The sequence below is a fragment of the Exophiala xenobiotica genome (genome assembly GCF_000835505.1).
Source record: "Exophiala xenobiotica strain CBS 118157 unplaced genomic scaffold supercont1.1, whole genome shotgun sequence".
NCBI classification, from domain to species: domain Eukaryota; kingdom Fungi; phylum Ascomycota; class Eurotiomycetes; order Chaetothyriales; family Herpotrichiellaceae; genus Exophiala; species Exophiala xenobiotica.
The window spans coordinates 1,505,058-1,531,827 of NW_013562494.1; the positions used below are offsets into that span (position 1 = coordinate 1,505,058).

Sequence of the window (26,770 nt, forward strand, 5' to 3'; positions counted from 1 at the left end):
AAACTCATCCAGCCTGATGCGCGACGCTGCAGATGGTCCATCACCAGACACGAACCGCCCCTCTACAAGTGCCTTGCGCGCTCTATCATCTCTAATATCTTTACTGCTCTCTTGAAAGCAAGAAGCACTTGTGCTTTTTCTTTAGCTTTTTCTCCCCTCAGGATCAGTCTTGCATTTATCTCGGTCGTGTCTGGCGTGTAGTCCACTGGCGCGTCAATTGATCACGCCCTGAATTTGACTCGACCTGCCTCACAATTCAGCTGACGTTGCCCAGCATGCCCGACGTGAGTGGAAGTGTGTTCCCCCGGTCATGTCACTCATCGTTGTTGCAGGTCAAGAGATCCATCAAGATCATCACTGAGCAGAAGATTATGTATGTCGAGCCGTTAGCCGGTCGATCTATCTTACTCCGCCAGCAATTCCCCGGTTCAGACTCTTCCCTTCGAGACAATCTCTTATTACCTCGAGAGCGCATATACCGTACCAAGGCTGACTCATTGGCTACAGTCCTGGCGCCGACAGCGGAGTTGCTGGATTTCCCTTGAGGCACTGGACTATGAGAGTGGTCCTGCTACATGCAGACACGAAGCAAGAGATCGATGCAGACATATTCGAGTCTGTTACATACGTCCTTCACGAGTCATTCGGCGACAAGGCTAGACAAGGTAGGTAGACGCAGCCTGTTGAGATCTACAACCCGAGTCTGACGCAGATTGCTAGTCTTCAAGAAACCACCGTTCCGTGTCTCCGAAGATGGATGGGGTGAATTCGAGCTCATGATCGAATTGAAAGATTTGGCTGGTAAGCTTCACAATATCGTTCATGATCTGAACTTCAACAACGCTCGTTATGAAACGAAGCAAATCATCACCTTCAAGAACCCTAAAGGCGCCCTCCTCGAAGCACTTCGCAACTCTGGACCAATTCCAGGTGAAGCTGCCACCAATGGTGCCGATGCCAGCAGCAAAAAGCGAAGCAGTGAGATCGGTGCTGGCAGTACTCAGAAGAAGAAGAAGGGTGGGGATGGCAAGGCCATCGACATGGACAAATTGGCCGAAGGTCTGCAGAAACTAGGCGAGGATGATCTTCTCCAGGTTGTCCAGATGGTGCATGACAACAAGAGCGAGGACTCATGGATGCGTAACGACGTTGAGCGTATGTGCACCCGTATACCCGTGCATTTTTGGCGTCCACTAACCGGCCTACCCTTACAGAGGGCGAATTCCACGTCGATCTGTATACCCTCCCAGAGAATCTTATCAAGATGCTTTGGGATTTCACAACCGAGAAGAACGCCATCTCGGCGTCTGCATAGAAGGCAGCTCCGCTAGGACGGATCAGGCCCGAATCCCTTCGCAGACGCTTCCGATATGTCCAACCGTGATGACTACCATGGGTGGCGTGCTCCTTGTGTAACACTACTTCCTTCACCTGCCTCACCACCACCTATTCGCTCAATTTATGTCTCGTTCCCGGAGCACCCAGCATCGGACTCGGCCAAGTGCCGTCCGTACAACTTGACACCGGACCATTCTGCGTATTTTCGATTTTCAACTTTGCAAAATGATGCCAACATATTATGAGCGGGAAAGGAATCTTTTTCAATTGCGGGATTCCAGGATCGGTGTTTCATCATGAATGCTGATGATCGCTCGTATTGGAGGACATCCCTGCCAGTAAACAGCAAAGAGCATTCATTGGGATTACATGGGTGGAACGGAGCATGGGCTAGTAGGGGAGATAGACGACGCTGGTAACCTTTTGTATGTTCAGTATCTGGAGGGACGGTTTTACGAGACGAGATGATGGGCCAGAGCAAGAGGGTCACCACAAACGACGAGACCGCACTGCACTGCCGTACCAGCCAGCAAAAGTCTGGCTCGCGTTGCGTCGCAATGGCATCGCGGAACGAGTTCAAAACCAAAAGCACAGAAATGACAGTCTTGTCAAGCAGTAGTTGAATGTTCACTGATGCTCCTTACGACCAGGATTCCCTCTCGTCACCTTTACGTTACTGATTACTAGTATTCAGGGCCTTTCACATCTTCACTATCTGCATGAAGTAAGTCTAACCTGATCAAGCTCGAATAAGCTCCCACTATAGCGACGTGGGCAAGTTGTGCCCAAAATAGGACAGGGATTCAAAACTTTGCACATAAGCTGGCATGGCAGCAGTCACCCCTGTCTCTCTTCTCTTAACATGCAGACTGATCATCTCTTCATCATGCTTGATTGAAGTCAAGACCGTTGAAGCAGTCGCAATCCAGGTCAATCAGAGCGACAACATTGGGCTGGGCAACAACAGGCATCGGGTCTGCGGGTTGATATATATACTGGTAGTGGCGGCCCATCCCTGTAGGCTCGTCACGTCTGTCCCCTTCGCGCTCTCATTCGACCACAGGCACGGATTGGTGGCCTTCTGTCAGTCTAGTGAGCCAGCTGGTCGATGGCAGATCGAAGGAGTCAAGCCTAAGATCGACAGCTAGCAGACTTGGCCACATTAGCATGAGACAAACACCGAAGCCGAAAGCAGTGGTGATGGTCAGATCTGAGCTGTCAGTGTGATGGCTTTTGGATCCGGTTTCATAGGTTTGGCACGGTTTCGCAAGGTGTGTGGAGTGGCAAACCCATACATACTATGTAGTCCTTCTCATTTTCTCATTCGCACTCATGTACATAGTAGTCACCCTGTACCTCGTATCCTCTCACCACTGTTTGCTCACCATCGCCACCAAGCCGGCCGTGATATCGCTGTCACACCAGTCACTGCAAGCCTTATCTGGAGTGTTGCTTGGTCCAGATCCACCCGCTCAAAAGCCGCCTCGCCGCCTTGCAGCGCTGTGTTTCAAGCTATTCCTCCTTTGTGTTTTTCTGCTACAACTTTTGCATCAACCCCATCAGCCCGCTTGGCCGCCAGAATCTTCTTCTCAGACACGTCAACGACAGGTGTGGACAGCTCACTCTTCTCAGCTGATCATTCTTTTGGCCTCCCGCTTACGGATCGCGGCTCAGGAACCCTCGAGACCGTCTGCTCTTCTATGTCCCAAACATACTAGCGCATTCCTTCGCAGTCACTACCATCCTTGCAAGCCGCCTCTGTTTGACAACAGGTATCCATGTCATAGAAGGCTCCCCCGCTCTGACACGTCGCATTCCCTTACATACATCATGGCCGACCTCGCTCGCGAAGAAGCCGAGCGTTACTTTTCCTCTCGAGACCATACAGTTTCTCATCCTGAAGATAGAGACAACGATTCAGAACGCTCTTTTGAAGATCGAGCCGACTCTCCTGAAGACGGCTATCATCCTGACCCCGGGACAGACGACGACGACGTTGCAAATATGGCCACGATGACCGCTACCAGAACGAGCTACCATCTGCCTTCACAGGTGCATTACGCCAATACAGGACCCAAGGGAGTCATTGCCGACGCTCAATCATTCGCTCGCGCCAAACAGTCGACCTTCCGCCAGCGACTAGCCAGCTTCGCTGGCAACTTGACCTCGCACAAGCCCTCCGGCACCGTTACAGAAAAAGCCGACAAGAGGAAAAGTCGCTTCGGCACATCACCCAAATCCAATTCTTCCGACTCGGAAATCCTCGCCCTATCAGACGACGAAGCCGATCCAGAATTCATGAACACATGGCGTGCAAATCGGGTAGCCGAGCTATCTTCCCAGTCACAGTCGGCGTATAACTCCCAGAGAAAGCAATCCCCCAGCCAACGTACATGGGGCACTTTCTCCGAAGTCGATGCCACCGGCTATCTCGATGCTATTGAGAAGGTGTCAGACGATACCGTCGTAGTGGTCATGATCCACGACCCGTCGTCCTCGGCAAGCGCACAGGTCGAAGATGAGCTGAGCACTCTCGCCTACAAGCACAACAAGACGCGCTTCGTACGGCTAAATCACGAGATCGCGGAGATGGAAACCATCGAGGTCCCCGCCGTGTTGGCCTACAGGGGTGGCGACGTTTTCGCCACGATATCTGGTGCAAGGGCCGAGGGACTGGAAGGTGTTCTATTACAGTAAGTCTTCCAATGATCACCCCTCCCGGTTGTAACCGATCATTGCGACTGACCAAATCTATAGAAATCGTGTCCTATGACGATATGATCCCTTTGTCCGGCTTTGGAATGAAAATTCTTCGTTCTCAGATACCCCTCGATCCATAGCCTGCTTGCTTCTAATTCGATATCTTGTGTTACCACATCCAAGCATGCTGTTCATTCCGCGGCAGTCAAACACCAATCGCATTAACGCAAGACACGAGAGCTTACACGGAGGGCTTTCGGATCGCCAACCCTTCCGTGCGCCGCTTGTACCTCGACGACCACAGACTCATTATACCACTTGGAGAATCCATGTGTCTCTCCCGCATCACCTCACTACGCATAAATGACACCGGCAGCCACCAGAACCACCGGCCCTAGCAGCGCACTGAAATTGTCACCTTCTGCTTCGACAAAACACTTAGGGGCGCAAAATCCCTACCGCGACAGACGAACACTCTGAGCCAGCGGTCAAACAACAGACACTCCATCTTCTCGTGGGCGACGGCCAGCTTTAGCTTTCATGGATTGGCTCCCTACCACCCCAATCATTATGTTCTCCGTAGCCCTCCAGGTAATGAGCGCGCTGCCTGGCCTTCCTATCGCCACTTTACCATTCAGAGCATGTTGCCACTCATTGATCGCTCCGTGCCACTCGCATGCTGTGCCGATTCAGCTCGACTAGGATTGTGCTTGGATAGCAGTGAGGAGCAGAACGTATAGAAAACTTTACATAGTTTCCACCTGGCCAGGGCGATTGTACGTACCTTGACCCGACCGCGTTGGCTGGCAGATGGCGCATATGGCTGCTATCTTGGCGCAGATTGTGCCTTTCACTTAGGCTCCTACAGCTCTGGTAGGAGCTGGTTTAGACGTTACTCGAGCTGGAGCGTGCACGTATCAATGGCACCGGAACTGGGAGACCCCAACCTGTTCCAGACATGTGCTTGAAGGACTTACGAGGTATCTACACTGCTCTACCCACCTTAGGTGGCCATAGCCACGACTCACTATCGCTCTCGATTGCACTGCAAAGCCTCCACTGGAAGACCTGGAAGTCAAACTCATATCTACGGCTCAAGGGTCAGATGACAAATTGGATAGAGCAAATTGCTGAAAAGACAACCATTATCTATATACTGCTACACGTCGAACCGGCGCGAGAGACGTCGTCGCAGGCAAGACCGCTGGTAGCGGAAGAGATCATGAGTCATGGCCTCTTTCGTTATATAGGGTAAATCAAGGCTCTGCTGGTGAGAGGAAAAAACCCGGTACCGTTGATGGTGTTGTTGGTTTGGCTGATAGAGGATGCAGACTCCGCGGGCGTACATGGTCGTCGCGGGGAACTGGGCGTGAAGAAAGAAGCAAATCTTTCTCAGAAGCACGCGAAGGATTGCAATCGATGAGCGACCAGTCTTATATGGAATGAAGCAAAACTCAGATCAAAAAGGCTGTCAATCCAATTGTGATCAAAGGTAGTATTCAAAAATCTTTGATCCCCTGATCAGGCGGGCTCTTCTGCTTTTGCCTTGTCCTCCTACCAGCACCCCAGCCGGCGCTGCTCAGTATATCATCATCGCGTAACTTCCTCTCAGGCTTGGCTCTCACCGCAGCAGGCTTCGGGTCGTCCTCATTTTGTCCCAACTTCGACTTTCTCCTTCTGGAGGCGGCCAATTTCTCCCTCAGCAGAACTGCTTCTTCCGGGTCCTCATACCCCAGCTGCGTCAACCGCGGTGTTTCTTCCTCTCGCTGGTTACTGTTGTGGGGCATGTCGAGGTCATGCATGCCCAGCAAAAGAGGCGTGATGCCGCCGGTCATCGTCGTTTTCGCTTTCCCAGTAAAGCTGAACGTACCTTTTTCCCCGGTCGAGCCAGCTCCGCCCGCCGGACGCTCAGACGGCACAGATGCAATTTCACTTCCCACTCCGTCTGTGTTCATACTGTCGATGGAGCTCGCCCTTGATTGTCTCGGATGGGATGATGCCGAACCATTAGACAAATTGCTGAGTGCTCGTCCAAAAAGCCTGCCTTTCTTCGCAGGCTTTTCACTGTCGCCAGCGGGCTTCTTCCGAATACCCGAATCGAGAAAGTCGCGAATCGCTCCGTTAAGTGCTTGGATACTGCTGGACTTGTCGTCGTGCCCACTTGTTTGTACATTTTCGTCGCCTTTTGTTTCCTGCACGCTCACATTGCCGTCTAACGGTGGCATTACGGTTCTTTTCATTTCCACGTTGTTGTGATTCTTGCCTGAAGAGTTTGACGATACCGCCTGGAGCCGAAGATCCTCCTGCACAAATGAAGTTCCCACTGTCTCGTTGCATCCGAACGAATCCTCATCATCTAAGGCAAGCATGGTCTCCTCGGCTTCTCGGATAGCGTTGTCGGTTGCATCTCGATGTATCCGAACAGGGGCATCCTTGCTTCTCACTGCACTTCGGAGCTTGCTCTGTAGATCCTTTTCGCCTTGATAAGACTTGCTTCTTGAGCGGGCTTGACGCTCCCTTTCCTCTGGTCGTAGCGGAACCGTGCCCACTTCCACGTAGTCATCAGGAGCCCTAGGTTTCTGCCTAGTCTGTTGTTTGGCCTGCGCTCTTTGCGCGCGAATTGGCTGGAGAAGATAGGTTGCGAAAGGCGCCCTTTTCCCACTCCTGATGGTCGACCACAGCCATTCTTCAGATACGACAGGAATGCCCCATTCCTTTGCCCCGGCAAGCTTTTGCGCGTTATGACTGCCCTGTCTGACCACAAGTACGGACACTCCAGCTGCAAAGTGCTCGGTGTATTTACCTCCGAGTGCGCTGACCATTTTCGAGATATGCAAAGTCTCCAGTCCCAGAAAGCCACTTACGTTGACGAGGATGGATGAAAGGACAGTCGAACAGGGCCCAGGAAAGAGTCCCAGAGGGTAGTTGTCAGGGTCAATGAACCTGTTCTCCAACATGCATCGTTCCAGCCATAGCTCAGATACAGTCCGCAAACCTAGAATAATAACAGCCGGATCTGCATCTCGGGCTTTCTTCCTCAAATCATGAGGCAGCATTAATAACGTGTTGCTCGGGGGGGGTGTACCCCATTCTTCAGCGCCGATGATTGTCCCTTGTTTGCCTTGTATGATATGGCGTACGATACCATCCTGAAGAAAAGTGAGCAGGGCCCAACGGATAACATTGGGCAGACATACCTTCCGCTCATCAAAGCCTCTGAGTATGAAATGTTGGCCAGCAAGAAAGTCTGCGTCCTTTTGACCTTCGCCAGTGGTGAGGGTGCTCACACCAGATCCAGCTTGCTGCATTGAGGCATCGTCTTGCCTCAAAGAGGGCATAGATGTGGAAAGCTTCAGCTGTGGACGGTCCACTGGATCAGCTTCGAACCCTGCACCACCCACAATGTCGGTCCACATATTCTGAGTCTGGCTCCCAAGTCTGGCACTCGCAATCCGTCGAAGTTTCCTGGACGGTTCAGGAGCGGCATCTTCCCCTCGAGCACGCTTAACTGGTCGAGGGGAGCGCTGAGGTCGTCGATTCCAAGCACCGACCCCTTGCTCTGCAACTTGGAGGGTCGGATGGTATAATTTTTCGTCCAACTGCATGCCTCGCTCGAGAGTGTCCTTGTACCATTTCAGGCTGACCACCTTCTTCTGCCATGACATGCCATATTCGTATTTCTTGCCTTCAGGCTTAGCTGCAATCAAATGCGTCACATCCTTCGTCAAGTCACCGGTGTATTCCCCGCCGTTTTCGACGACATTTCGTTGTAGCTGGGCGCGAAAGGAGAGGTCGTCGAAACCTGTAATGCATATTTTCAAGCCGGCCATGGTTGGCATACGATAGTCCCGGGCGAGTGCATCGAGGTTTAGGGGTGAGTCGGTGATCCATAGTTCTCGAACCGCTTCGACCCATTCCGGCCTTAAGACCTTTATATCTTCTCGTTCTCTCGCAACGTACTGGTACTTCGCCGTATCCGTGCTGCCGACAATCAGGTGGGTTGTATCTGAGGTGAGGTCCAGCTTATGTTCTGCTCCCATCTGGATGGCCAGGTCCGCATATCGGGTCTATGAGCAAGGTCAGTTACATGGTGTTGATGGCTGCATCTGATTCTGCGCACCCGTTCATCTGGCCCAATCGAGGTGAAGCACAGTACGACACCTTGAAGAGGTCGCTCGGCGGATCCTGGACTGCGAATTAGAACACGGAGCCATGAAACGTGTGCGGTACAAACCTCGAGCATCTGTATGTGCCATCCCGCATGTTGTAAGTATTCAAATACCCGTGTAGGAATACGTTGTTTCGATGTATGTACGGTTATTAGCGAAGACTAGCCAAACCAATGGGCACTTTTAGGGACGTTCAAGGACGCGTCTTGAACGCGCGACAGAGCGCGGGGCATGGGCTCCAATGAGAACGACTCTTCGAGAAGCAGCCAAGTAGATCGCTTAACATGTGGAGGCACTTTGATAGGGGGGAGCTTCCTGACTAAAGGCTCATGACGTCGGCCCGGGTAAATCCTCCGGGTCCCTATTTGTAGCCTCGGCGTGCCTCGGGCACGATATGAATACCTGGATGGATGTGTTCAAAGAAGCCTCACTGCCCGGCCAGCGCTGGCTGTAATTCTCCTGCACAGCTTCAAGCACGTGCTGTGTGACTTGTATGGAAGCATTCAACACACCTGCTCCAATACGACGACCAGTTACGATGCAGGGACTACATTTATGCTGCTGACTATCTCAGGGGCCTTATAACATAAGCAGCCCTAGCGGAACACTCGGAATTTAAAGTTGCCAGTCTATGCGCGATTGTCCATTGACGACTCCCTCATGGATACTCACCACAGCAGAGGTAAGATTTTTTGAGACGGTAGGAGACATGGTCCATGGTTGCCGGCGAGCACACCGAGCAGCCAGAAGAGTTGGGTCACGTTCGTCTCAGCACTCAAGACTTTTCGCCGCCAGCATCCGAGTAGGGAACCCATGAGCCGAGAAAGCCGCTGACCCTCGTGTAATGATGATCTAGAACCCTCCGCTTTGGTGTCCACGGTTACGTGGCCTTCGTAAGACGGGTTTCCTCTTTGGTACCAGTGTTGGCAAAAGATGAGGCGCAGAGAGTATGAGGTACAATATAAGAATGATTTCAACAAAGAATAACGCTGGTGAATGCCACAGCCCTCCAGGTTCTTCTCCTACAACATGATGTCTGACCACATACAGGACTCAGCCCCGGTAGTACGCAGACTCTCACTCCACAGGAACAGAGTGCAGAGTCAAAGCCCTGAAATGGTCCAGGTCTCTCTATGCAAGACAAATTCTTCGAAACGGCCTTTAGCTCTGGCAAGGAGCATCGTTATCCTTGAAGAGAAGCTAGTTCCAGCATGTAAAATTACCGAGACACAGCCTTTTGCTTGCGAGCAGAACCGTTCAAAGTTACACAGTAGAACAGTTACACAGTAGAACAATTGAACTCCAATATGCTGAAAAGCTTTGGCTAGATCTTGTTGCTAGGCACGTAGCGTAAACAACCAGAAAAAACTGCAGCATATTGCGTCCAATGTCCCCACGACGAGGGCATGACTGTGCTGCATACCCCCCACAGGCCTTGTGCTGCGCGGCCTGGCGGAGCAGTTAAACGCAGGTGAGATTGTGGGAGTCGGAGAAGATAAGAAGGTGTGAGCGCTTTCTGGGGAAGATGTCATAGGACCAGCACGACGAGCATGAGCGTATGTCATGGTGACGCTGGCGGATCTGGCAAACGATGAAATGGACGGTGTACACATTCGATCGATAATTGAATGGCAATGGATTGGTAGAGACAGTAGATGGAGTCATTCGTATGAGCATGCCCTTGAAGGGCCCAATCCGGATAGTTGGTCAGGCACACGACCTGAGTAAGGTAATCGTCGCAAGACATGTCCAGGATGTTGCGCCAGATCCGTAATCGCGGCATGTTGATGGGTCTGATTTCATATTGTTGCTCATCCGCAGAGCCGAGGAATGTAGTGGTTTGTACAAGTGGTTTGTACAAGTACCGCCACTACTGCTCGCTTTATTGATGATTTTTTCCTGACGCTTTGATGCCTTTGGAGCCCCATAAATCCCGAAGAAGCCTCGAAGCCTACTCGGCTTCTGGCGTGTGCACATCACCACATTATATCATCAAGCAGAAAAGACCTGAAGACGGCAACACAAGAACAGTGTCGAGGCCCACTAACAACCCACTTGGTCTACTGATTGTGGCACTACCGCCCATTGTCATCGCCATTCTCCGGGCCGAGAAGTGCCTGTGCTGTTCGCCAATCGAATCTCTTGCGGGTACCATTACATTTGCTCAAAGTCAGAGTCATTTTCCTCACTCGTCTGGTCACTGAACAAAATCAAGGGGGAAGCCATCAGTTGAGGACTTGCTTCATCCTCGCTTTGTTTCCATTGCATTCAAGAGCCCAATTTTACGTCAACAAAAGCAATACCGGCGATGAGTGCAACCATCCTGGTCTCCGGCAGGCTCTAGAGGCGATCTAGCAGCGGCAGTCTCTCACACTAGGCGATCAAAGACTGCTTGATTCGGTGAGTGGCAGCCAAGCCATCCCGCAACTGCGGAGTTGGCACGCCTGGTCATTCCTCTTTCCCTACATTCCAGCAACCTGCTTGTTCTGTGTGATGAGCAGATCAGTGCCCTTCGCAACTCCGTCTTTACCGCAAAGTGTCAATTCTTAACAGATGTCAATTGCAGCCAAACAAACGTCTCCCCCGAGTCCTCCGCGTAGCAGATCCCACTGCTAAGCTCTCCTCCTCCGCCTTCAACACCATCAGCCATTCAACCTGCGAAGCTGGCTATCTCACGAGAACACGCAAAACGATTCTTCAGATTGTCTCTCCCGCCAGTAAACCCTCACCCTTTCACCCTACAGCCGGCTCTACCTGAAGGAGGCGAACGAAGAAACTCGGTGCAGTCGGGGGAGATGGTGTTTGCCGACGCTGGCAGGCGTTCCCCGGAACGCCGGGGAAGAAGTTCAAGCATCATAAGTGGTCCCGTCAGTGGTATGGTGCATCGCCCGCGGTTAGAGAGTGAGTTTCGGAATGCTTCCACACAAAGAGCGAAAGCCGATGCTGCCATAAGTATCACCAATTTGTCCGACGAGAAGCCAGTTGCAAGCGGAAACGGCGTTTCTGTTGCAATTGCTCTGGCGGAACCGGTTTTGTTCCTGCAGGGCTATGATGCCAATGATCCATCCACCCACAGCACGACAATGCTGCGTGGCAGTCTCGTGCTGAGAGTGACGAAACAAGCAAAGCTGAAGTCGATATCCCTCAATTTCCGTGGCAAATCGGAAACAGAATGGCCAGAGGGTATCCCTCCGAAGCGAGTCGAGTTCAGAGACTCGACCACGATCATGAACCACACTTGGTCATTCTTCAATGCACAAATTCCCTCGGCTGAACACAGCTATGGTGCAGACATTGTGCAGATCAACAAAGGTCCCTCGGTCGAATCAAAGGAACTCGGGGTCACTTCTTCTTTCGACCTCTTCCAGCGCAGCGCATCCCCTGCGAAAGCCCCACCTTCGTCTCGTGAGATGAAGAGACTATCTCTACAAGCAAATCATTCGCGAAGTTTTGGCAAAGGTGACACCATCAATGGTGGTCCCACCGTGGCCCAGAAAGGCTTCAAGGTGTTTCATCCGGGGGACTACATCTACAACTTCGAACTGCCTCTAGACTCGCGCTTACCCGAGTCCATCAACGTCGACCTGGGCCATGTCAAGTACGAATTGGAGGCTCTCGTTGAGCGATCTGGGGCCTTCCGCGCGAACCTGGTGGGCACCAAAGAGTTGACGTTAATAAGAGCACCCGCAGAAGGGTCTCTCGAACAAGTGGAGCCCATCGCCATATCCCGAAACTGGGAAGACCAGCTGCACTATGATATTGTCATTTCCGGGAAATCGTTTCCTCTCGGCTCCACTGTGCCAATTGCTTTCAAGCTGACACCGTTGGCCAAGGTACAATGCCATCGGATCAAAGTCTTTGTGACAGAGAACATCCAGTATTTTACGAACAACAAGAAAGTGCACAGGCTGGAGCCGACAAGGAAAGTACAGCTCTTCGAGAAGCGCGCCGACGGCCACAGCGTGTCTTCATATCCCGGAAGTTCTATGCGCATCCTAGCTGGAGGGGGCGTACCATACGACTACCGTGCTGCTGCAGCCCGTGGTGAAGAAGATATACCGAGAGATCAGACGAATCTTCTGGGAAATCTTGACAACGACGCTGGAAGCATAGGTCCTACCGAGATGGAATTCAACGTTCAATTACCAAGCTGTCATCAGATGAAAGACAAGCTTAGGAGCGAGCGGTTGCATTTCGACACCACCTACTCCAACATTCAGGTCAATCATTGGATCAAGGTATGCCCTCCCTGTCTTCCTCGTATGCTAGTCATTAACAAAATCCGCAGATTGTGATGCGTCTGTCTAGACCAGACGAAAATGACTCTGCTAAGCGACGCCATTTCGAAATCTCCATTGATTCGCCTTTCAACATTCTCTCATGTCGTGCCACGCAGGCAAACATTTCGCTTCCGGCTTATGAGGCGGGTGGATCTGCACCTATTCCAGCCGACGAGTACGACTGTGGATGTCCAGGGGCTGCACTGCGGCGGCGAAATACACCTCCTGTGTCTCAAACGCGGGTACCGACGCTGAACACTCAAGGAGGTGGCGATCCCGCCCCTGGTGTGCAACGAAGTTGGACCAACGATTCTGGTGGTCTTGCCATGCCCTCCCAAGCACATGTGGCCAACGACCCGAACTCTGGACAGCCGAGGCCGATGCATTTACTTCGAGCACCATCTTTCAATCCACCTGCTTTTGACGAAGACGACCCACCGCCACCGTTAGTCACGCCACCTCCCCAGTACGATAATATCGTGTCTGGGGATAGCAACACTGCGCTGGCTGACTACTTCGCCCGTCTCGCCGACGAAACGTCTGATGAGGACGACCGGTTAGATCGATCGCGAGTAGACTATCCACTGACACCAGGCGGGCGCCTCAACAGGAGTATGGATATTCCCCGGACCTGGCCCCCACTTGGTGCAGGCTCGAACAATGCGCCGTCGGGACTGGCTTCCTCGACCTCGCTTGCACATTAACGGGTGATTGGCATTTTATAATTCTCAGCTTCACCAGCACATGATATAGGTACGACTGATGACACTAATGGGACTTTGTGACAAAGCGAAGGCGATGCATATGCTCAATGAGGGCTAAGGCCATATGAAAAGGGATACGGGGGATTATGCACATTGCAAGATTTGGGGCGTTTGAGCTGAGAACACCCCAGAGAATAGGTGTTCAGGTTGGCTAAGGCAACTGCAAAGTTATGATTGACATCGAGCTATAGCATGCGAAATGTTGACTTGTGATTGGTATCTTCAAATTTCTTGCAGTCTCCTTTTGTTCTGTATGACGAGCAATAACACTGTGGTCGGTTTGTTTTAAGGCGCCTAGATGATCCACTAGTCTGATGGGATGCTCCCGGTGCGATTTTTTCGTGAAGCTACCTAGGTAGCTTCACCTGCTGGCTAGGGCAAAGAATACAGAAACTAAGGTTCGAAAGAGAGCAAAGCAGCAGAATATAATACTCCCTCTCTACCACGGATTTGACTCAATACGTACCTAGTATGTAGCGGCTTACCGGGCATGTGGTATGAAACGGTCGAAGAACCCAGTCCGGCTTTGACAGTCGACGAGGCTGAACGTTGCAAACATGCCAAGGCTAACTCGTGAGTTCTACAAGTTTGCTGCAGATTCCGCGCGAGCTCCAATTTATCCGAGTAGGAGTCGAGGTGCGTCTTCATTCGAAATAATCCATTGATTCTTACCAGTAAGCCACCATCGCTGCAGGCTCTGAACAGAGAAGTCGTGCCAACTTTGGATTGTTCCAGGATGTCTAGGTAGCCTTGTCTTCTCAATTTCACGTCTAGAAGTGCCTCTGGGTACTTCTCTCTGCCCGCAATGGCGAGCACCGCAGCTGCCACGATGGCACACCAGATGCCACCGTTCCCTATTCCTCCTATGCCGCGAATACGACCCCCGCGCATGCTCAAGGGCACACCAAGTCCCAATACAAATCCACAGCCTCCGGGAAAAGCTCCCCCCAACAAGTGGTGGGTGCAAGGCAAATGGCGAAACCCGGCGTCCAACGCAAGCAAGCAGCAGGCGCAGACACAGGCTCGACAAGCTGCGAAAGCACTCCGCCATGAGACGCACGGCCTGGATATCTATGCATACCGGCATGTCAGGACGAATCAGGTCGTGTATAGTCTTACCAGGACATTGCAGGTATTTATTCTTCCCTGGTCACCCAAGCCTATCTGAATAACAGACCATACTAATACGGGACATTAGGAGACCAAAATCCTGAAACAACTTGTCTTCCACGGCAAAAAGACCGTCCCAGCCTCAATCCGGCCGGACATGTGGGCGCCGTACTTTTCCATCCATTTCCCCCCTACACCTGCGGGTGCACTCGACGGGCTCTTCGCATTTGCAAAACTCCGCGAGCTCTCGCTACAACGACAACTCTCACCGCCCGACGACCTAATACGTGTGACACAAGAGGACATTGACGTGATCAAATCCAAGCTCGGGTCGCCTGTCGAGCTACAAGAGTTGGCGGCAAGGGACAGATTAGAAGGCAGAATCCCTAAGCTCGGGGAGATACTTCCTAAGAAACTCCACGCGCGGCGGTTGATGGACCAGAAAGCCACAAGTGTCGCGGACGCCGCGTTCGTGTTGGACTGGATCAGCTCCGGCCCCGGTCCACTAGAAAGATTAACGGAACTAGCCGCGAACAGGGTGGTCAAGCACAATCGAAGAACGAGACGAGCGAGGCGGAGGATCAATCAGATCCGAGAATACGAGGATGCGGAACAGAAGAAGGTTCAAGACCGGATCACGCTGGCGTTGGACAAGAGAGATCTCGAAGATAAGAGTCATTTGCCGCTTTCTCGCAAGGTGTTGGCGCAAATGAGTATGGACCTTCACGGGGTGATCGATGGGGATAGGTTGATTGAGTTTGAGAATGTGAATGAATTGAGAAAGGCGATTCAGGAATGGAAGTCGTTCAATGAGGTCAACAGTAAGAATCTCGACATGGATCTCTGGGCTAAGAGGCAGTACGTTGGACGGGAGGCCGAGCGCAAGGCGATACAAGAGTGGTTCGAGGTGAATGATGCACCAATGACGGAGCAGGGATCGGTATGGAACGACGTTGCGGAGGCGAGGGCAGCAGCGTTTAGCGAGTTCGATGAAAAGGGGGGAAAGACTCTGAAGGTCGATGTCTCGGATAAAGAGAAGCCAGACTGGGCAGAGAATACGGAGGTTAAGATGTTCTGGTCTGATTTAAATGATGGTTTGTTCGCAAGCGCGTGGCCGAAGAACGTGGTTCACGGCAGACTGGCGCCGTTTGGTGTGGCAAAGACGTTGCCGCCGAGGGAGGCGCGAACACCGCACGGCCGTGTTGTTGGGGAGCTGAGTGAAGAAGAAACCCAAGAGACTGTGCTTCCAGTTCTGTTGTCGAAGAGTGTGCATGTCATTGGCAGTGGAGCGGATGACGGGTGGATGCCGGAGAAGATGGCCATAGCCAGTACCCAGGAGCCAGAACCGTGGACGAAGCCGCCAGAGGAAGCTGAGGAGGGTGAAACTGAGCAAGGACAAGGCCAGGATGGGCAGGAAGCTCATGTTACGACGTCTGATGCGGCAGCGATCGAGGCGGCGAGGAGGGACGCTGAGCTGCATTCGCCGGGTCTCTGGGGACGGGTGCGTGGGTTGTTCGGTGGGAGGAAGCAACTGGTAGTTGAGGACCAACGTCGGCCTTAACAGCGTGATGCCAACGGCAAGAGGGGGTGAAGCTGGACAGGAAGAAAGGCCTCATCGAATGACCTGGGGTGCCGTCTTGGTCTGGTCAGTGTGGATTGTTTGCTCGGATCTTCCCTTTCCCAGCCCGAGAAGTGACATCCATGGACTGCTTCCTATGCATATGCCTCTGGGCAGGTGAGTCCATTCTACGGTCATTGGCGGCGCATGCTCATCAGGGACCCGGCTGTTTTCTCTCAAGAGCCCGGGCAATTGCACACATCCCTCCAAGAATTGCGTGATTCTGGACCTGGTCTGCCCTCACTATATGGTGTCTTCTATCAGGAATGGAAGTAAAGTTAGAGAAGGGGACTCTTATTGTCTCGTCAAAAAGGGATGGGTGGTGACTCTGTACCACACTACTGTACTATTGTATATTCATGCCAATATAGAACAAGCGAAACGCTCTATTTCGCCTCTCATCATCTGCACACTGCTCTTCGCATGCCACCGGCAATTTTTTTTTAAAAACGGTCGTGCTCAGGTACTCGTTTTGTTCATACCAATGATATTCTCATCCTTCCAAAAACCCTTCCTCAATAGTCGTCCTCGCAAGGGTATCCAGCATCCTAACACCCCGGGGTATACAATGCAGAGCAAAACCAAATTTTATACCAACATTTCGACACCACAGCGCAGCATTTGCTGATCGACAGCCCGAGGCGCTCCAAAAGTCCTGTTCGTAAGCTCGTAGGCATTCATAAATTGTACATCAAATCGTCAGTTCGACACCGCGCGTCACCCAAGGCTCGCCTCCAAAACTTGTTATGGCTACTTGCCGTCAATGGAAATCACCATGCCTAACGTAAAGACAGCGCAGCAGTCCCTTCTGTGATGGCATTTCCCTTCCCTTTGGCTAAGGCTTTCTCGGCTTCATGTAGTTTACTGAGCACACTTTTCAATGCACCAAGCCACCGTTCCAGGTCGCCCTCGTCATTGGCACAGAATCGGTATGTCTTATCGTCTGTGATTACTTGGAAGCAGAATGTTTTGGACTTGCTGATAGGGTCAATCTCTGCTGCATTGATGATCGAGTTCATGGAGAAGATCTTGACGGCGGTGTATTCCTGGTCGTCCTTGTAGAATGCCAAACTTCGGGCTCGGAGGACGACCCACAGCCATTTCCATCCCTTGACACCTGTCTTGTGGGATTTGAGGATTTGTAAGTATCCATGACGGATCACACGCTCAGGGTCGGTCGTTGGGTCGGCGTGAGACGATGAGGGAGCTGTCGGAGCGGGCAGTTTAGGCTTAGAAGATGAGGCAAGCTGCTGAGACGAGGCAATTGGTGTCAGTGCTGGGTGTTTAGGAAGTGATGAGGTCGAATTCTTCGGGAGAGAGCTGCCTAGGGCATCCGAGAAATCAGAAATTGACGTCGTGAACTGTTCGTTTCCAGAGTACTCATTGAGAGTAGAAGCGGGCTTCGGCTGATGCGCCAGTTGTGATCCTTTCCTCGACCTAATCTGCACGCCCGTCCGGTGGCCCTCAGAGGAGACGCGAGCTTTAGGTACTTCATCTGCAGACATATCGGTGGATTCATACGTGTTGGATGGTTCTCCTTCGCGATTTGGAAATTGCGGCGCAAAAAGGTCAATATCATCCTCCTCGTCTGTTCTCGCTTCCATGCGTATATGTGCAATCCAGTCTGTGGAATCCTTTGCCGAGAGGCCTTGGAAATGGTAGTTCTTGGACGGGGAGAAGACTCCAAACACATTCTCGGTACGAGCCTTGCGGACTGGTGCAACTGCGTTGACTTCGGAGAGAGTTATGGAAGCTTTCAAGTCGGTCTCGTCTGGATTTTGGTAGACAGATAGTAGGTTCGGTCTCAAGACGAGGTACGCAGGTTTCCAAGAGGGTTTCCAGGCTCCTTTGTTCTTTACTCGGCGAAGAACTTTCCCGCTCTTGATAACACGGTCGAAACAGAAACTGCCGTTCTGATCAACAGGGGAAAAGACGTCAAAGTTTCGATGTCCCGGTTTGAAGGAGGCTGGCGGGACGAAGGCTGGCGGCATTCTGTTTGGCGAGAGTTGAGGCGCATTGAAGAACGGTTTTGAGGGGGTAGAGGGACGGAGAGGAGAGGTAGCCGTCATTGCGAGGAGGAGGTAACGGGTTTCTTAAAGCTTTTGAGAGCCGCGGTCTTCAGAGTGAGGGTGCAGCCATAGCATTCTGTGAGCGGTGGACAATGTGGATGCGGCGGCGGCGGGGACGTCTGAGACGGCGGGCACACGAGACCGAGGGAAAGGTATAACGAATCGATCAAACGAGTGTTTCAGGAGCACCTGAATAGATTTGCATCGGTTGGTTTACCATGCGGCTAATGTAGAGGCGGCTGTGATGGAATGTGAGAAGATGAAATAGGTATTGAAAGAGGATGAGAAGAGCAACGAGTGGTTGGATGTCAACATTGATGGTCTGCGCAGACGCCGACGCAGTTGCGAGGTCTGTGTCGATGTGGGTGTCATTCCGTTGTTGAAGAAGCGGTGGTTGGTCCCAGTACGAGTACCAGTCAAGTGCCAGTGAGTCCAACTTTGCCATGCAAGTGATCAGCGCAGCCGATCTTTCTCTTGGGCTCCTCTCCGGGGCGGGGAAAATGTGCGCGAGTCAGTTGAAGGCTCACCCCTGGAACTGGTCAAGTGGCTTTTTCCTTTTGGCCAGGCACAGCCATCAGTCGGCCACCGTCTTCTCCGTATAAAAGGCAGTTATTGGCGACTAAATTTGGTGTTGGCCACCCTCTCGGGGTGCCTCTCGATGTTAGGTGCCCCTTACGGTGAAAACTTGGGATCTTGCGAATTGGACATCGAATTCTTCTTCAGGCTCGTGATTGCCAGCCGTATCATCTGCTGGGAGCTGCACACTCTCAAGCTCGTCAGGCCTTCTACAATGTATATAGCAATAAAGGGGTGCTCTGGGTGCTTTGCGTGCTTCGTAGCCCGATGCTTGGCGAGCAAACGCAACGCAATTCAGCCAGAGGTGCATTCAGGGACTTTGTGAGTGGATCTCAGTGCCAACCGGCTGCGCTTCAGTCCCGTCGTCTTTCTTGAGATTCCCCAAATGTCCTCTTGTTCTCAAGTCCATCACGAGAAAAAAGAATCATATCTGTCCTCTGTACTTTCATCGCTGTCGACCGCAAGTTCATTATGCTGCTTGAATATTCGTCGAGATAATACTTTTGCGCCCACCGAACCATCTCGGAGCTATCTCCCATCCCTGTCCTGTCCGCCTGATCCCTAATCTCCTCCGTCCGCCGCGTTTGCTGGGAGGTGTCTTTGTCCTGATCGAAACCGCGCTTCAAACAGAGCACCCTCTACCGATAGACAACTCATCTCGGAACCGCGACTACGAGTCACTCCATTCGATGCGCGACATAGGTTGCATGGTTACCAGATAAGATCTCAGGGGAAGTGCAAACATCCTGCTTGTTGGACGGACTCCGGAAAATCGTCCATGATCATGGGGTTCTTGCAGCGACTATACAAGAGCTTGCCTTCGACCCCAGCGGTAGAAGACTGGAAGAATGAAAAACCAAAATCCGTGTCACGATTATCCTTTTTTCGCAGGCGAATCAAGCTAAAAGGGAACTCCTCCATATCAATACCCCTGGGCTTTCTATTACTGTTCCCCAGTCTGGTGGTCATATTAATTCTCATCCTGGTGATAAAACATCCAAACTCACCTGGTCGCATATTGGTCCCAGCGGGGACTCCTCCATCCATAAGGTACGCGAGCTGGTTTGAGATCTGAATCTCCATGCTAATGCTGTGGCAGAAAAATCAGCGAGAGACATGATAAAGTCTTCGCTACTGGATGCTTGAATCCGGAAGACGCTGCGAAACAGCCCCGAGCGAACGCAGCTTTTGTTGTTTTGGCCCGAAATAAAGAGCTGGAGGGAGTGATACAGTCGATAAAAAGCATTGAGCGACATTTCAACCGATGGTTCCATTACCCCTATGTTTTCCTGAATGATGGGGAATTCGAACAGGATTTCAAGGATACCATCACGAACTACACCAGCTCTCCCGTCGAGTTTGGAAAGATTGATAACACCATGTGGGGATATCCAGACTGGGTCGATCATGAGGTTGCAAGAGAAGGAATTCGCAAACAAGGAGACGCAGCGATCATGTACGGTGGGATGGAGAGTTATCACCACATGTGCCGCTTCTACTCCGGTTTCTTCTACAAGCACGAGCTGCTGCAGAAGTATGAGTGGTATTGGCGTCTGGAACCGGAGATCAAGTATTTCTGCGACATAACATATGACCCATTCATCGAGATGGCCAGAGCCAACAAAACCTACGGCTTCACGATTGCCGTCAAAGAATTGAAGGAGACCGTACCCAACATTTTCCGATATGCCTCCGCTTACAAGCGGAAGCACAACATGAAGTCAAAGGGCCTTTGGGAGATGTTCATTGAACCTCAACCTGAAACCAAGGATACGGTGGACGACAAAAGAGCAAAGACATTGCCCAACGAGATTCTCCAAACCGAACCTGGACATCAAAACATTGAAGACATCGATCCAGAAAACATGGAGGGTGAGAAGTACAACATGTGCCATTTCTGGAGTAACTTCGAGATAGCCAAGCTAGACTGGTTCCGGAGCAAGGAATACAACGACTTCTTCGACATGATGGATAGGAGTGGAGGGTTCTGGATGGAGAGAGTAAGCCATTTCAACAACTACACCTATATTGACAAGCTAACAATACATAGTGGGGAGATGCTCCCATTCACTCCCTTGCAGCAGGCGCACTGTTAGCACCTCGCGACATCCACTACTTCCGTGATTTTGGCTACAGACACACCACTATCCAACACTGTCCTGCAAATGCACCAGCAAGACAGCTTCCGCATATTCCGTGGTACGAAAAAACCACCGAAGACGACAAGGAGCGAAAGGAAGAAGACGACTATTGGGCGACACCAGATACACCCAAAGAGAACGGAGTGGGTTGCCGATGTCGATGTGATACAGATATCCGGGATGTTGAAGGCAAGGAAGGCAGCTGTCTTGCGGAGTGGGTCGAAGTTGCTGGTGGTTGGGCGTCGCCCTAAAGGACATTGCAAGTGCTAAAAGAGTTTTTCAATGGCAGAGCGGGATCTTTGACCTGACAGAGCATCGCATCTCGGCGTTTGGCGTCCTTGTTCCAGGCTACAGACAACAGTTTGGCGTACAGGAGGCATGACCAGCGTCGGATAACTGTGTGACGATGTTGGATTCAACCTTTGGATTCATGTATGAACTATTTGATGGGTTCAAAAGATCTCAGCGGCGTAAGGCCACCACTGCAGACAGTCCCGGGCTACATGGAGCAAGTCAGCTACTGTGGGAATACACGCAGCTGCTTGAACTGGAGGAGGAATGGGGGGATGAGAGCACTTGACGTCTACGAGCTGTGGGTCTACCTCTCGATGCTGGACGACAAAAGTCGAGTCGGGGACCTCTTATAATAGGTCTCGATGGTGAACGGCGCCATCTATACAGACCGCACTATGAACTGTACATTCGAAGTGTGTGAATATGATATACTTTTATCGTGACCAGACTGTCTAATCTGTCATCAAGATGGATCTCAGCCTTGTGCTATGATATCCGGCTTGTCGATAAGCCATCAGGCCGTGTGACACAGTCAGTGGGGTTGTGCGGGGTCCGATGTCTGATTGTCTGCCTTGTGTCCTGCAAGTGAACCTCCTTGGTTGCCTACATGTCTTGGGCTATATCATTCCCTCCCTTTCTACCGTAGATGGTAATCTGAATGCTTTTCCAGAAATGATACTCTTGAAAGAAGACTCAACGATTCACTAGCTTTGCTCACCCATGTGGCATGCCGGTAGTGTCTTCACTGACCACTCCTTCGGAGCGTTGAGAATGGACTGAACCAATCTACTGCGCACCGTTCATTTGGGCAGTCGCAACACTGTCTTAATCTAGTCGACGCGGCCTAACCAAGAAAGCAGCTCTCAGTTATTTGACCTAGTAGGTCCCATTTCCACTTCCGTTGAGCAACCATCACACAACCATCTGATATCATTTATCGCTCTGCATGGCGTGAACTTGACCGGAAAATGACTGACACACAAGATCAAAGCAGCAGCCTCGACGGAGGAGGCACTATTACCAACGCACTTGCAGAAGACAATCATTTTGACCTCGACTATCCTCAAATTCCTCTAGATCTCTCCCTTGAGTCCCTACTTGCTCACTCTCAACCCAGCCTCCCATCGTCCCAAATCATGCCGGCCTCCGAAGCGAATTCGTCCTCTCTCAGTGATAGCTGGGCATCCCTCACCGACATTGAATCCTCGAACGAGGATGATCTCAGATCTGAACATACCGACGTGGGGTCTCTGCTGGACGTTCACAGCTCAGATGATGTCCAGAGTGTCACGGAAGGCCTCGACCCAAGTGAAGGAGAAGCCACTGATGAGGAGGATGTTGGAGACACATCTACAGTAGACCTAAGCTGCCCGGGTGTTCTCAGATCATCGGCACAGCGAGATGCTATTGTCGATTTGCAACACGTCCACGCCACGCAGACAAGCCAAGATGAGAAAAACAACGAACCCACTGGCTATCCTCCTGTACATGTTCACACCACTACCAGACCACTCATGAAGGATGAGGCCCGCAAAGTCAGCCAGCATCTTGATCCAGAGCATCGATCCACAGGTTACATTAGCGTCATGAGAATGACTCTCCTGGAAGACGGACTGGACGTGAATACTCTTGACTACTTCAAGGTTGTCCTCCTCGGCAGACACGTCGACCAATTTCGGCCTGAAATCCAGAGAAAGCTCGGAGATGCATTGGTGTCACGGAGAGTCACCAGTGATACCAGACGAACGTCGACCTCGAGGTTTCATCTTGTGCCAAATTCCTTTGGTCCTGGTGCGGAACCAGACTTCGCCGACCTAGTGGCCATTGACAAGCAGATCGATTTTGATTGTTATGATACGGTTGAGGAGCATGGTACGCTAGGTCCTGACTCAACCTTGATTTTGAAGAACAGTCAGACAGGTTCAGAGGTCGTTTCCGAATGGAACGGTCACACACACTTGGTTGCCAACCCGCGCTGGGCACCTCCTGACCTTGCAGTCGTCTGTGTGCACCTTGATAAGAAGCAACGAATGGATGAGGAGAGTCACGCGTTGCTGAAGTTCGTCACTCGCCACGGCATTGCAAGTATTGTGGTTCGAATGGACCGGCATTGGTTTGGCGAGTATTGCGACAGTATTTGGAAAGCAGACTCGCTCCACGAGGCTATCGAGGCAGTGAGCATGCCTATGTCTTATGCCAACGAAGTCTTCACGAAGTTGCCTGTGGACATGGCTGCCTTCCTGAACCTTGACGCTGCTGCACTTAACAAGCATATCGCTCTCATTACTTCCAACAACGCAGAAAACCTTACCAAAGAGCCAGCTACTGAGGTCAGTATCTTGGATAAGGTCCCCGAAAAGCACTCATATGGTCCGAGGTTGGTCCTGTCACCCAATATTGCTTTCATCAAGAACATGCTCCTTGTTCTCTGGGTTATCGGCGTCTACATATTCCTCGGCGCTCATATGTGGCCTGTGGTCTATGACACCCTTTCCAATACCCCCGGTCATACGGCGAAGGAGGCTGCAGCGGATCCTGCAAGCCAACCTCAGACCTGGACATCTGAGATACAATCCACGCCTTCCTCAGTCTCGCCCGAGTCTACTGTTAGCGCGCTTCAAGTTGGCCAGCAAAACCTTGCAATTGTTTCCGTCAGTGTGGTGCCTTCTATAGCAGAAGACGCCATACATTTCCAGGTCGGCGTTGCCGGTGACCATCAACTGGTGGTCAGACTGCCAAAAGTTGCTACCAATCGAAAGAAGCGGTCGCCGCTGACAGTTGGGCTGAAGAGAAACAATCGTCCAATTTCGGTTGGGATACACGAACTTTTCGCTGGCGTGTACAGCATTCAGCTCCAACCTCGAGACGCTTGGGGAGATGTCCAGGTCCATCTATCCATGACTGATCCTGATCTGAGTGAGTCTCTGACCGTCTCATTTGGAGATCGTTCATGGATGGGCCATCTGCAACTGAAGGGTACTTTTGACATGGTTGAGAAGCAGTTCCATGACGCTATGGCGGCGCTGTCCAAACAGCCCGAGACTCTCCTCCAAGGCCTTGCTCAAAACATGCGCAGCATTGAGGGAGAGATCAAGGAGATTGTGGATGCGAGTATATCACCTCTGAAGGTGCACGTCATGAGAAGAGCACGTGCTCTCCAGGCCGAAATCCATGAACTTGCAGAGACAGGAACTCTTCGGAGCAAGGAGGCCTTGATACAATTCTCAAATAGGGTATCAGGCGTACAGTTGGCGGTGTCTGAACTGTTCGCAGCTCTGGACACAACTGCACTAAAGCCACAGTTGCATAAGACTGTGGTTATCGAGAAGTTATCGACTGCGCAAGAACGAGCACGACAGATCGTCTCCAATGCTAAAGGACAGTTGAGATCGAAAAATGGACAGCGGAGTTGAACGTCTACCAGGACATGACTGCACGAGGGGATTCGGACTAGGAATAATGGTGTTTGAGGTGTTTGAGTGCATGGACTCGGCAGGCAAAGCACGCGCATCATGCATTGGGTAAGAGGCGCCAGGCTCTCGTGGGGTGTCAAGGTTGTTGATGTTGAGATTACATTATACCCGCATGAGATAGCTTTCGGCAGAAACATGAGATAATCGGTCATTGGTTGAAGCTGAAAATGAGATCTCTCGTTGTGAACGGGGATCAGAGGTTGATATACCACAGTCGTCCATCGTATATACTTGTACTCCGTACACCTACGTAGTAGTGACTCGTTTAAGGGGCTATGGCAACGAAAAAATCAACTAACTCAAAGAGGCATAGTGTATGTTATTGACTGCGCCTTCCTGGAATCGCGGATGGTGAGACTCGAAAAGATCCCGTTTCCTGGTAGAGCCTCGTTCCCTCACCAACATCATCCATCCATCCATTCATTTCCTCCACCTCTGCGACACTCGTTACTTATTGCCTATTTTCGACTGACTATCGCCCTCCGATTTAGCATAGTCAACGACGCCGATCGTTCTGTCAACTCATCTCTACCGCGCCCTTCAACCTTCATCGACACCCCTCGACAAACCTTTTCACCTCCCTCAACAACCTTCCTTCGGTCACCTAGCCTCTCGGAATACTTCATCTTCGGGCGTCCTGTCTACCTCCATATCCTCGTCGGCCGTGTACATCCTTCGTCTAAGTCGCTTGAGGGCATCCGCCCACAATGGGCTTCGGGTCTTTTGAGACAGTATGCGAGCAGTCAGCCCTCCCTCTGTGCTATTTGCTCGGCACGCCCACCGACTTTACCGCTGTACATAACCCGGCTCTACTACCAGCATGCAGTGCTCGATCGATTGAACTGGCAAATACCATTATTTTCCAAGCCGCAACCGATTTCGCGCACATAGCCGCCCTGGGCATGACCGCCATCATGATCTTCCACGTTCGCTCCAAGTTCACGGCTGTGGGACGGAAAGAGATCTTGACATTCTTCTACATATACAGCTTGTTGACCATGACAAGCCTGGTGCTGGACGCCGGCGTGATACAAGCCACACCTGAAACTGCTTACCCCTGGTTCGTGGCGGTACAAAATGGGCTTTCAAGCGCCCTCTGCACGAGTCTGTTGATCAATGGGTTCGTAGGCTTCCAGCTGTACGAAGATGGAACAACCCTTTCCGTTTGGCTGCTACGCCTCAGCAGTCTGGTCATGTTCATCATCAGCTTTGCCGTCAGTTTGCTTACGTTCAAGGGCTGGGCAGGCCTGTCACCAACCAACACCACTGGCCTATTCATCGTGCTGTTCATGATCAATGCCATTTGCCTGGCGGTCTACTTCGTCATGCAAGTCATCCTAGTCGTCAACACCCTGCAAGATCGGTGGCCATTGGGAGATCTCGCCTTCGGAGCATTTTTCTTTGTCATCGGGCAAGTCATTCTGTATGTGTTCGCCAAGCAGATCTGCGAGGGAGTCAATCACTATCTCGACGGACTGTTTTTCGCAACTGTGTGCAATTTATTGGGCGTCATGATGGTGTATAAGGTACAAGTTCTCAAGTTCGGGTCATTGCGTCGGGCCGCTAACATCTTGATAGTATTGGGACAGCATTACCAAAGAAGACCTCGAATTCAGTGTCGGTACGAAGCAAGGCCATTGGGATGTCAAAGAGGCCCTTCTTGAGCCCAGCGCGAGCGAAGAGTTCCGAACAAGCGTTTATGGCGCTGGTCGAGACAGTGTTTACGAGTCACCTAGCATGGAATATCCACCTCAACATCCTCACCAGTTTCCCTCGGCTAGAGACCATCGAAATTCTGGCTATGGCAATTTGATTGAAGCCAGGCATAGTTATGGAGACGTCCGGAAACAATTGGGAAGTTATGATGATTATGATACGCAGCAGCCAGTGAGGACGCGAGAGAGGGAATATGCTTATTGAACGTCCGTGAAAACAACATGAGTTCTGCGTGTCGTCTGGCGAGTATTTGGAAGCAAGTCAAGAAACTAAAGCACCAAGGGGGGGCATGTGCCACATCTGGCAATCAGACAACAGATCGGAGAAGGTCTCAGCCATATGGCGATAATGAATCGGTTTATGCATGAAAGCCTGGGCAGGTATTATCACGAAAGCATAGGCATCTGAATAGATTTAGCGTGGCATAAGTATCGTTACAGGACGGAATATCAAGGATATAATCATCGTTCATACGGTGTGGTTCTAGCTTTTGCCCAAGTTTTTTACGATCAACGTTTGAAG

At 51.5% G+C, this 26,770-nt stretch overlaps 9 protein-coding genes across 15 annotated transcripts; 7 read left to right on the forward strand and 2 right to left on the reverse strand.

Moving 5' to 3' along the window:
* Positions 1–44: 44 nt before the first annotated feature.
* PV05_00592 lies at positions 45–1,966 on the forward strand. 2 transcript variants are annotated; one of them, XM_013465500.1, is made up of 5 exons: positions 45–284; positions 333–373; positions 508–665; positions 721–1,155; positions 1,215–1,966. In XM_013465500.1, exons 1-5 carry the CDS (start codon positions 276–278, stop codon positions 1,313–1,315), a joined length of 744 nt encoding a protein of 247 aa, XP_013320954.1. In that variant the 5' UTR covers positions 45–275; the 3' UTR covers positions 1,316–1,966. The 2 variants fall into 2 exon arrangements, with proteins under 2 accessions (XP_013320954.1, XP_013320953.1); XM_013465499.1 differs by having other exon boundaries at positions 333–665.
* Positions 1,967–2,875: 909 nt separating this feature from the next.
* PV05_00593 (uncharacterized protein) lies at positions 2,876–5,176 on the forward strand. Its single transcript, XM_013465501.1, has 2 exons — positions 2,876–4,031; positions 4,096–5,176. Exons 1-2 carry the CDS (start codon positions 3,169–3,171, stop codon positions 4,109–4,111), a joined length of 879 nt encoding a protein of 292 aa, XP_013320955.1. The 5' UTR covers positions 2,876–3,168; the 3' UTR covers positions 4,112–5,176.
* Positions 5,177–5,465: 289 nt separating this feature from the next.
* Positions 5,466–8,712, reverse strand: PV05_00594. Of its 4 annotated transcripts, XM_013465502.1 has the most exons (4): positions 8,273–8,712; positions 8,159–8,223; positions 7,236–8,105; positions 5,466–7,187 (listed from the first exon to the last, which is right to left on the reverse strand). In XM_013465502.1, the coding sequence occupies exons 1-4, from the start codon at positions 8,292–8,294 to the stop codon at positions 5,538–5,540; spliced, it is 2,607 nt and encodes an 868-aa protein (XP_013320956.1). In that variant the 5' UTR covers positions 8,295–8,712; the 3' UTR covers positions 5,466–5,537. The 4 variants fall into 4 exon arrangements, with proteins under 4 accessions (XP_013320956.1, XP_013320957.1, XP_013320959.1 ...); XM_013465503.1 differs by having other exon boundaries at positions 7,236–8,223; XM_013465505.1 differs by having other exon boundaries at positions 8,159–8,712.
* A 1,409-nt stretch (positions 8,713–10,121) lies between these two features.
* Positions 10,122–13,627, forward strand: PV05_00595. Of its 2 annotated transcripts, XM_013465506.1 has the most exons (3): positions 10,122–10,607; positions 10,774–12,445; positions 12,496–13,627. In XM_013465506.1, exons 2-3 carry the CDS (start codon positions 11,003–11,005, stop codon positions 13,189–13,191), a joined length of 2,139 nt encoding a protein of 712 aa, XP_013320960.1. In that variant the 5' UTR covers positions 10,122–10,607; positions 10,774–11,002; the 3' UTR covers positions 13,192–13,627. The 2 variants fall into 2 exon arrangements, with proteins under 2 accessions (XP_013320960.1, XP_013320961.1); XM_013465507.1 differs by having other exon boundaries at positions 10,122–12,445.
* A 259-nt stretch (positions 13,628–13,886) lies between these two features.
* Positions 13,887–16,380, forward strand: PV05_00596. Of its 2 annotated transcripts, XM_013465508.1 has the most exons (3): positions 13,887–13,925; positions 13,987–14,383; positions 14,450–16,380. In XM_013465508.1, the coding sequence occupies exons 2-3, from the start codon at positions 14,057–14,059 to the stop codon at positions 15,920–15,922; spliced, it is 1,800 nt and encodes a 599-aa protein (XP_013320962.1). In that variant the 5' UTR covers positions 13,887–13,925; positions 13,987–14,056; the 3' UTR covers positions 15,923–16,380. The 2 variants fall into 2 exon arrangements, with proteins under 2 accessions (XP_013320962.1, XP_013320963.1); XM_013465509.1 differs by having other exon boundaries at positions 13,887–14,383.
* PV05_00597 (uncharacterized protein) lies at positions 16,299–18,418 on the reverse strand. Its single transcript, XM_013465510.1, has one exon. It carries the CDS (start codon positions 18,046–18,048, stop codon positions 16,759–16,761), a length of 1,290 nt encoding a protein of 429 aa, XP_013320964.1. The 5' UTR covers positions 18,049–18,418; the 3' UTR covers positions 16,299–16,758.
* Positions 18,419–19,022: 604 nt separating this feature from the next.
* PV05_00598 (uncharacterized protein) lies at positions 19,023–21,497 on the forward strand. Its single transcript, XM_013465511.1, has 3 exons — positions 19,023–19,674; positions 19,724–20,624; positions 20,675–21,497. The coding sequence occupies exons 1-3, from the start codon at positions 19,403–19,405 to the stop codon at positions 21,014–21,016; spliced, it is 1,515 nt and encodes a 504-aa protein (XP_013320965.1). The 5' UTR covers positions 19,023–19,402; the 3' UTR covers positions 21,017–21,497.
* A 168-nt stretch (positions 21,498–21,665) lies between these two features.
* On the forward strand, positions 21,666–24,746 carry PV05_00599 (uncharacterized protein). Its single transcript, XM_013465512.1, has 2 exons — positions 21,666–21,938; positions 22,051–24,746. Exon 2 carries the CDS (start codon positions 22,196–22,198, stop codon positions 24,470–24,472), a length of 2,277 nt encoding a protein of 758 aa, XP_013320966.1. The 5' UTR covers positions 21,666–21,938; positions 22,051–22,195; the 3' UTR covers positions 24,473–24,746.
* A 172-nt stretch (positions 24,747–24,918) lies between these two features.
* On the forward strand, positions 24,919–26,743 carry PV05_00600 (uncharacterized protein). The gene is made up of 2 exons (XM_013465513.1): positions 24,919–26,058; positions 26,111–26,743. Exons 1-2 carry the CDS (start codon positions 25,240–25,242, stop codon positions 26,450–26,452), a joined length of 1,161 nt encoding a protein of 386 aa, XP_013320967.1. The 5' UTR covers positions 24,919–25,239; the 3' UTR covers positions 26,453–26,743.
* The last annotated feature ends 27 nt before the right edge of the window (positions 26,744–26,770 follow it).